Source organism: Oncorhynchus nerka, linkage group LG20 (genome assembly GCF_034236695.1).
Source record: "Oncorhynchus nerka isolate Pitt River linkage group LG20, Oner_Uvic_2.0, whole genome shotgun sequence".
NCBI lineage: Eukaryota > Metazoa > Chordata > Actinopteri > Salmoniformes > Salmonidae > Oncorhynchus > Oncorhynchus nerka.
Genome location: NC_088415.1, coordinates 23,112,856 through 23,122,978, shown reverse-complemented (window position 1 = coordinate 23,122,978; position 10,123 = coordinate 23,112,856). Strand labels below are relative to the sequence as shown.

The following is a 10,123-nucleotide window of genomic DNA, read 5'->3' as shown; positions in this document are numbered from 1 at the left end:
AAGATTATACTTTTTTTTAAATAAAAAAATGTTTTTTTATCAGTTAGTATATCTGAGTTTAACCACAATATTTGTTGTATTATTTGTTCTGTCTTTTCTGGTGGATTAAATAGAAATTACAACCAACTTTCTATGGCTTTGTTTTAAAAAATACTGATATTTGGGAGATGATTTCCTTTTCAAATAAGTGAAAGTGAGAGGTTGTAATCTGAATAATGGGAAAAGGGCCTTTCTTGAACATAGGGTGATTTTTCCACAAATAGAAAGGTATTTACCTTTCCATGGTAGCAAGATCTTTTCTATTTTTGCAAACTTCCTATAAAATTGTATTGGAGTGAAATCATGTATTTCTTTCGGGATATGTATACCGAGTATATCCACATCACCATCACCACAAAGTAGTATTTTTTGTGATCCAATACATAATATAGTACAATTATCATAATTTGGTTGTAATCCAGAGAGGTTATAAAAAATGATCTAGATCCTCTATGAGGCTGTGAAGGGATCTAAATAGTGGATTTAAAAGAAAACATGAATCATCAGTGTAAAATGACACCTTGGTTTTTAAGCCCTGTATTTCGAATCCCTTGATATTATTGTTGGATCTGAAATTAATAGCTAACATTTCGATTACCATAATAAATAGATATGCCAATAGTGGGCAACCTTGTTTTACTCCTCTTGACAGTTAAAAACGTTCTGAGATTTAGCCATTATTTACACTCCTGTTTCAGTAATAATGAAATCAGATCTTGTTGAGTGTCTGATAATCTACCATTTGCATATGAGTGATTAAAACATGCTAATAACGTCCTCTGAGTATATAAAAAAAGGATTGGTATACCTCAACTGGTTTGCCATCCAGCCCTGGAGTTTTCCCAGACTTAAAGGCTTTAATTCCTCTGTAATTTCACCTTCGCATGAGTCATTCTGTATGGCTGTTAATTTTACATTATTAATAGAAAACAAATCCGTACAATTAGCTTTGGTTAGAGGAGATGAAGGAGACTGAAACGAAAACATATCCTTAAAGTACTTTGCGGCCTCTTTAAAAATAGAATTTGGAGAATCATAGGTCACTCAGTAATTTGTAACAAGTTTCAGTAAATTATTTTTAGAAGTATTTCTATGTTGAATATTAAAACATAATTTTGTGCATTTTCCCCATATTCCATCCAGTTTGCTTTATTCTAATATATTACACTTGATCTTTGTTGAATAAGTTCCCCTATTTCTTTTTGTTTTTCCTCCAACATATTCTGAGCCTCTATAGTACAGTTTTTATTGCTGTCTATCTGTTCTGTTAGAGTCGCCCCCTAGACCTTCTATTTCCTTTGTTAGTACTGACTCCTTTGACCTAAATTGCTTTTGTTTTAGAGACGAGTAGTCTACTGAATTGCATGGCCTCTAAAGGGACATTTAAAAGTGTCCCATACAATAAGCGGATTTGCTGTACATATGTTATGTCGGGAAAAAATCTGTTATAAATTCCTCTGTCCTAGTTAAAAACAAGTTATCATCCAATAGACTTTGATTCCATTTCCAATATCCTCGCCCACGTGGAAATTCCGCAAGAGTAATGTATATGCCAATTATCTGATGGTCCGTAGAAGAGCTGTCTTTTTAGCTAGCTAGCAGGTTTGAGCAGTAAGAGCCGAACAACATGGAAAACACAGCAGCTTGATAACCAAATAAATTCTAATAGGTATACTATACCTTGAGTTCAGTGGAATCTACTTGCTAAAGTCAGTTATAGCTTATTACTTGTTAGTCAGAAATGTGTGTCTGTAAAAGCAGACAGTCAGCTCTAGCAAACACCATAAAACAAATCCACTAATTACAGGCAGGAGCCAATGCTTAGGTTAAGCCCAAGGACACACACAGCACATGGGGAATTTTGAATTACATGAAGACACAAAGGGAAGAATGTGCTACAGTTCTTCCAGTACATAACCAGTCTCAAATATTAGAATATTAACTGACCTATGATAAACTCAGGTTAACATATCAGCTTTATTCGCCAAATACATTTGCATGTACAGGAATGACTGAAATGGTGCTGCAACAATAAACAATATACAGACAGATGATAAACAACATTTACAGACCAAAAAATATATAGATGCAGAATCTCCACAGATTCACATACAGTATGTACACTGTGAGCGCTATAAGCTACATTATAAATTATGCATGTAAGAGAATGCAAAGAGCAATTTGCAGTTCTGGGATGATAGTGCAGTGAATAGTCTGTGAATGAATAGCGCAGAGTACAAAGTCCATGGATGACAGGATCATCGTAGACCAGGTTGCCGGTTGGATGAGGGCCATGGCACAAGGATGTCATAAGGTGAAAGCACCAATTTGTAAGTCGCTCTGGATAAGAGCGTCTGCTAAATGACTTAAATGTAAATGTAATGGGAAGAAACTGTTCAGGTGGCGTGAGGTTTTGGTCGTGATTGACCTGAACCGTTTGCCAGAGGGGACGGAAGGGGTTGGCAATGATCTTTCCTGCACGCTTCCTTGCCCTGGAGTCGTGCAGGACCTCGAAGGAGGGCAGGTGGCAGCCAATGACCCTCTCAGCAGACCGGACAATCCGTTGCAGTGATGGAGGAGCTGAGGATGGAGTCGATGATGGTTGTTTACAACTGCAATGAGGAAAACAGATTTGTTTTATAGTAATTATCTGATTGGGAACTACAATTGTCTTTCAATTACAGAATCTCAAATTATTTCAATTTGTCATTGGAAGTTTTATTGAAAACTGTCAGTAATACAGGAGTCAAATCGCAGGGAGTCTCATCGGATCAGATGATATCAGCAAGCCAGAGCCACTACAGACACCCTGGTTCGTATCCAGGCTGTATCACAACCGGCCGTGATTGGGAGTCCCATAGGGCGGCGTACAATTGGCCCAGCGTCATCTGGGTTTGGCCGGTGTAGGCAGTCATTGTAAATAAGAATTTGTTCTCAACTGACTTGCCTAGTTAAATATAATAAAATCTGTAGAAAGAGCACAGGTAGAACAAAATATGTAAGTGTGACCACAGAAGGCTGCTGAGGGGAGAACAGCTCATAAGAATGGCTGGAACGGAGCAAACGGAATGACATCAAACACCTGGAAACCATTTGTTTGATGTCTTTGATACTATTCCACTCATCATTACCACCAGCCTGTTCTCCTCAATTAAGGTACAGCACCACCAACCTCCTGTGCTGCAAACTGAATACATTTCCACCTAAAACAATGACATGAGCTCTGTCCCAATTAATCTCTGCTCAACTCCTCACTACTCACATCCTTCTCAAAAACCCATTGGAGGAAGTCTGAGGCAAGGAACCTTGGGTCGTCTCCTCCAATGGGGTTGAAGATGTCTTGATCACCCTCTGGCTGTTGTCCAGACAGAGGTAGCGTTGGAAGGTGTCCCACGGATTGTATGTGGCCACGTCACCTCCACCAGAAACAGTGAAGATCTCCAGGTTCTTACAGTGGGGCATCAGCATAATCTATAGAGTGTGCAGAACAATACAGGATATGGAATTAGATTTAGTATAGAGTTGAAGTCCCAACTTACATGACCAAAAAGGTGTGGATACCTGCTCGTCTAACATCTCATTCCAAACTCATGGGCATTAATATGGAGTTGGATGCCACTTTGCTGCTATAACAGCCTCCACTCTTCTGGGAAGGCTTTCCACTAACATTGCTGCGGGGACTTGCTTCCATTCAGCCACAAGAGCATTAGTGAGGTCGGGCACTAATCTTGGGCGATTAGGCCTGGCTTGCAGTCAGCGTTCCAATTCATCCCAAAGATGTTCAATGGGGTTGAGGTCAGGACTCTGTGTCAAGTCAAGTTTTTGCACACTAATCTCAAACCATTAATGCATGGACCTTGCTTTGTGCACTGGGGTATTGTCATGTTGAAACAGTAATGGGCTTTCCCCAAACTGTTGCCACAAAGTTGGAAGCACAGAATCGTATAGAATGTCATTGTATGCTATAGCTTCAAGATTTCCCTTCAAATAAAATAAAATTGTATTTCTCACATGCACCAAATACAACAGGTGTAGTTAGACCTTACCGTGAAATGCTTACTTACAAGCCCTTAACCAACAACACAGTTTACGAAAAAAGGAGTTCAGAAAATATTTACAAAATAAACGAAAGGACAACATATATATATTTTCTTAAATACAAAATAAAAAGTAACACAATAAAATAAAATAAAAGTACCCCCGAGTCAATGTGTGGGGGTACAGGTTGGTCGAGGTAATTGCAAATAGTCCGGGTAGCAATTTGATGAACTGTTCAGCAGTAGAAGCTGTGAAGAAACCTTTTGGACCTAGACGTGGCGCTCCGGTACCGCACTGGAACTAAGGGGCCTAGCGCGAACCATGAAAACAGCCCCAGACCATTATTCCTCCTCCACCATATTTTACAGTTGGCACTATGCATTCAGGCAGGTAGCATACTCCTGGCATCCGCCAAACCCAGATTAGTCCGTTGGACTGCCAAATTGTTAAGTGTGATTCATCACTCCAGAGAACGTGTTTCTATTGCTTGATCTTGTGCTGAAGTTGCTTCCAGAGACAGTCTGGAACTCAGTAGTGAGTGTTGCAACCGAGGACAATTTTTACGCGCTTCATCTCTCGGTGGTCCCATTCTGTAAGCTTGTGTGGCCTACCAATTCGCAGCTGAGCCATTGTTTTTAGTTGTTTTTTGGGGGGAAGGGGTATATCAGATGTATTGTGGCTTCCATCAATGTAATTGTCTGCATTATTTCCAATCCCACATACATTTTATTTCGGAAATATGTATATACAGTGCCTTCGGAAAGTATTCAGACCCCTTGACTTTTTCCATATTTTGTAAGGTTACAGCCTTATTCTAAAATTGATTAAATTGTTGTTTTTCTCATCAATCTACACACAATATCCCATAATGACAAAGCAAAAACAGGTCTTTAGACATGTTTGCAAATGTACTCAAAATAAAAAACTGAAATATAATTTAAATAAGTATTCAGACCATTTACTCAGTACTTTGTTGAAGCAGTGATTACAGCAGTGATTTCAGCCTCGAGTCTTCTTGGGTATGACGCTAAAAGCTTGGCACACCTGTATTTGAGGATTTTCTCCCATTGTTCTCTGCAGATCCACTCAAGCTCTGTCAGGTTGGATGGGGAGCGTTGCTGCACAGCTATTTTCAGGTCTCTCCAGAGATGTTGGATCGGGTTCAATCTGAGCTCTGGCTGGGCCACTCAAGGACATTCAGAGACTTGTCCCGAAGCCACTCATGCGTTGTCTAGGCTGTGTGCTTAGGGTCGTTGTTCTGTTGGAAGGTGAACCTTTACCCCAGCCTGAGGTCCTGAGTGCTCTGGAGCAGGTTTTCATCAAGGATCTTTGTACTTTGCTCCGTTCATCTTTCCCTCGATCCTGACTTGTCTCCCAGTCCCTTCTGAAAAAAAACATCCCCACAGCATGATGCTGCCACCACCATGCTTCACCGTAGGGATGTTGGCATGATGCTTGGCATCCTGTCTCAGAGCTCTACAGACAATTCCTTCGACCTCATGGCTTGGTTTTAGCTCTGACATACATTGTCAACTGTGGGACCTTATATAGACAGATGTGCGCCTTTCGAAATCATGTCCAATCAATTGAATTTACCACAGGTGGATTCCAATCAAGTTGTAGAAACATATCAAGGATGATCAATGGAAACATGTACCTGAGCTCAATTTTGAGTCTCATACTGTTGCAAAGGGTCTGAATACTTATGTAAATAAGGTATTTTTACTTGTTATTTTTGCTTTGTCATTATGGGGTATTGTGTGTAGATTGCTGAGGAAATTGTTTTATGTAATCCCTTTTAGAATAAGGCCGTAACGTAAAACAAAATGTGGAAAAAGTCAAAAGGGTCTAAATACTTTCCGAAGGCACTATATATACATTTTCCTTTATTATTTTCCAGTAACCCGACCACCCCTCCCTTAATTGCACAAAACTAAAGGACAACAACACTTCGCCTACTACATGCTATATACATTTTACGGACACAGTATATTTTACAATAGTTATCTTTTGTTTGTTTTTAGTGCCATCCTTTAGCTACCATCAACTCCTCCCATCCATCTCAGAAGACCATTAAGTTTTGATTTCTATTAGCCATATATTTTTCAACTGTGCTCTGATGTTTAACAAAAGTTCTGAACCTTTCTATTCTCATTGTTTCTACAGATTGTAAATTAAAGATAATGATTTTTGCTAAGAGTATTCAAGGCTTGTGTGGCCTACGACTTCGCTGCTGAGCCGGTGTCGCTACAAGACGTTTGCACTTCACAATAACAACACTTACATTTGATCGGGGCAGCTCTAGCAGGGACGAAATTTGATGAACTGACTTGGAAAGGTGGCATCCTATGATGGTGCCACGTTGAAAGTCACTGAGCTCTTCAGTAAGGCCATTCTCTTGTCTATGGAGATTTCATGGCTGTGTGGTCAATTTTATTCACCTGTCAGCAACGTCTATGGCTGAAACAGCCAAATCCGCAAATTTGAAGGGGTGTCCACATACACTATATATACAAAAGTATGTGCTGAGTTGTGTAAGGCATAAAATGAGTTGGTGACTCACTGATCCAAAATTGGCGTCTTCTGCCTTGTTGGTGTAGTGGTCCAAAGATGAAGAAGAAGCCTGACTCCACCTGGTCAAATGTTTTCTCTCTACAGACACTGATCTGTCTCCCGAGAACAACTGGAATGAGAGAAAGGAAAATAAGATATTAGAAAACTTCACAGGGAGTTCAATTGGAGTGTAAATGTTTTTATATCTTAATGTTGCATTCAAGATAACAGTCCATTTACATACTGCTGTAGCTGTATCAAAAGAGGCAACTATGGATAATCATTTAGCTAAATAAAGTGTGATACAAAAGTATTGGGACAGTGACCTTTTTTTTTTTTTTTTTGGCTCTGTACTCCAGCACATTGGACTTGAAATTATACAATGACTGAGGTTCAAGTGCAGACTGTCAGCTTTAATATGAGGGCATTTTCCTCCATATCAGCACTCATTATTCACAATTCATTCAAGGACTATCCGTAATCATGGTAGCATCCACATTAATGGTACAATGCTCTTAGTTAAACCAGGAACGGTATAGAAAACCAAACCACCTTGGCTTTGGTTAAACCACATGGTTAACATTAGTTAGTTAGCTTCCTAGCTAGCTGACGTTAAAGGAAACTTACACCCAAAAACAATATTTTGGTATTTGTTTCATTAGTCCACTGTTGTCATAGTCCCAAAATGTTTTGCTTGTCAGCAATCACATTTTCAAGATATGTAACTTTCAAAATACATAAAGCATCCCCGTATGATGCATTTTGCGTCACATGATGCAAATAGCAGCATCACTTTCATTTATTTTATTTTATTTAACCTTTATTTAACTAGGCAAGTCAGTTAATAACAAATTCTTATTTACAATAACGACCTACCCCGCCCAAACCGTCCCCTAACCCGGACAACGCTGGGCCAGTTCAAATCAAATCGAACAGGTGTAGACAGTGAAATGCTTACTTATACAAGCCCTTAAACAACAATGCAGTTAAGAAAAAAGAAGTGTTAAAAAAATACAGCTGTATAACCTTTTGAGGATCTGAGGACCCATGCCAAATCTTTTTTCATCTTTTCTGTTGTTGAAGTGTACACCAAGGAACTTGAAGCTCTCAACCGCTCCACTACAGCCCCTTCGATGAGAATGGGAGCATGCTCAGTCTTCCTTTTCCTGTAGTCCACAATCATCTCCTTTGTCTTGATCACGTTGAGGGAGAGGTTGTTATCCTGGCACCACATTGCCAGGTCTCTGACCTCCTCCCTATAGGCTGTCTCATCGTTGTCGGTGATCAGGCCTACCACTGTTGTATTGTCGGCAAACTTAATGATGGTGTTGGATTCGTGCTTGGCCATGCAGTTATGAGTGAACCGGTACTGAGAACTCACCCCTGAGGGACCCCCTATGTTGAAGATCAGCGTAGCAGAGGCCAACATTGGAAAAAAAGGACAGATCTCAGACTTGTCTGTCATGAGAGTTCCTGCCATTAGTCATAGGCTACAGACAATATAGAAGCAACATTAGCAAATACTCAATTACCATTTCTAAGCTTCTCATTTATTATATTTTTTTAACTCTGCACGAAGACCAGTAGAATAGGTGATGTCCTTCCTGCCTCCTTCACCTATTCTACTCATTCTCCCTCACCGGAAGGACAGAAGCCTGGGATGGATACAAGGGGGCCTTGGGTAGATTACCAGGGGCAGGGGCTGAACGAGGCAGGAGGGAGCACTCCCTATGTCCAAGGGTTCATACAGAGAATACATCTACAGCATGAATGATAAGTGACAGCTACTAGGACAAAGAATGCCTATATAAATACATATACAGGTTTTCATCTTTGCAAAGTACACACTGCATTTATCTCACATTCAATGCATGTCACTTTTTTTTTTTTTTACATTTATTTACTAGGCAAGTCAGTTAAGAACAGTGGGTTAACTGCCTGTTCAGGGGCAGAACGACAGACTTGCACCTTGTCAGGTCGGGGATTCGAACTTGCAACCTTTTGGTTACTAGTGCAACGCTCTAACCACTAGGCTACCCTGCCGCCCAGCTACATTGGCAAATAGTAAGATTAACACAATGCATATCTTCCATTATGGTAAAGTATTCATGCATGCAGAACGTCAAGGGAATTGAATAGCCTAACACGTTGCTAACTCATATGTATGTGTGTCTAGGTTGAAATGCAAGGCAAATATCACGGTTTTCACACCTTTAAACTAGCTAACATAATACATGTATTAGCTAATACTAGATTGTATTGTACCATATACTGGAAAATTGTGCCATATACTGGGACCGAAAATAAACTACTGTACACTAACGTTACTGTACTTTAGCCTGCACATGCTTTCACAACCTCCCAGGGTCGATTTACGCGTTTATAAACCCAGGGTCGTTACAATACCATACAACAATGCACGGATTTAAGCGATTGTATGCATTAAAATAGTTACGATTGTAAAAAATATTATAAAAAATGTTATTTATTTATTTAACCTTTATTTAACCAGTTAGGCAAGTTGAGAACAAGTTCTCATTTACAATTGCGATCTGGCCAAGATAAAGCAAAGCAGTTCGACACATACAACAACACAGAGTTACACATGGAGTAAAACAAACATACGGTCAATAATACAGTAGAAAAATAATTTTATATACGATGTGAGCAAATGAGGTGAGATAAGGGAGGTTGTGGCTGATAAGTTGTGGCTGATTCTACCGGTGACGTTAGTTAGTTAACGCTACCGATGACAAAAACAATGCTACGTGCATCATAGGTAGATGACACCAGAGATCGCACTGTATAATAATGTTCACAATTCAATTTTCCATTCTTACAACTTCACAGATGTAGCAATAACATTACAATGGATTTCATGCAGCTTATAAAATATATTTACGCTGTCACTCTCTCTTCGTATGATGTAAACAACAATGATCCGATGCGGGTAAAGTGTCATGGCCGCCGATAGTTTCTTGGAAATTCTAGTTGGGACCGGGTCTAAAGTCAAAGGTGCAAATATGATTGGATCACATGTCAAACAGGAGATGGTGGTTGGATACAATATTTGCGACTGTCTCGTAATTCCCATTGGTGACTTTTCGCTAGTTGAGACAATTTAACAAGCTCAGGCAACGTTAACATATGTTTCCCATGCCAATAAAGCCCCTTGAATTGAATTGACTGGCTAGACATCGGATTGGCTGACAGTGTTGTCAGTCATTTCACTGTTGAGCTATTCGAGACAGAGGAGAATGCGCTCCAAAAGGCGCATAGGCTCAAAAGAAGCGCAATGAGCATATTCACTATTTATTATTGTTGGGTCAGTGCCACTTGAAACTTTGTTTTTGGACAATCATTTCCTCCTCCAGGTTAGATGGACTTCAAATTGCACAATTTGTGTTTCTCCTTTTCATAGGTCTAGATTAGATGGTTGCAGACAAGGTCGTTTATATGTATCTGTTTGTCAGCCTTTTTTGTCAAATTAAAA

The 10,123-nt window shown here is 39.7% G+C and overlaps 1 protein-coding gene across 4 annotated transcripts; it reads right to left on the bottom strand.

The window, feature by feature from the left end:
* Positions 1-1,997: 1,997 nt before the first annotated feature.
* On the bottom strand, positions 1,998-9,632 carry LOC115101629 (uncharacterized). 4 transcript variants are annotated; one of them, XM_065005318.1, is made up of 4 exons: positions 9,533-9,632; positions 7,657-8,088; positions 6,641-6,760; positions 1,998-3,510 (listed from the first exon to the last, which is right to left on the bottom strand). In XM_065005318.1, the coding sequence occupies exons 2-4, from the start codon at positions 8,057-8,059 to the stop codon at positions 3,488-3,490; spliced, it is 546 nt and encodes a 181-aa protein (XP_064861390.1). In that variant the 5' UTR covers positions 8,060-8,088; positions 9,533-9,632; the 3' UTR covers positions 1,998-3,487. The 4 variants fall into 4 exon arrangements, with proteins under 4 accessions (XP_064861390.1, XP_064861388.1, XP_064861391.1 ...); XM_065005316.1 differs by lacking the exon at positions 7,657-8,088 and having other exon boundaries at positions 1,998-2,651; positions 3,302-3,510; positions 9,533-9,626; XM_065005319.1 differs by having other exon boundaries at positions 7,657-8,025; positions 9,533-9,598.
* Positions 9,633-10,123: the final 491 nt, after the last annotated feature.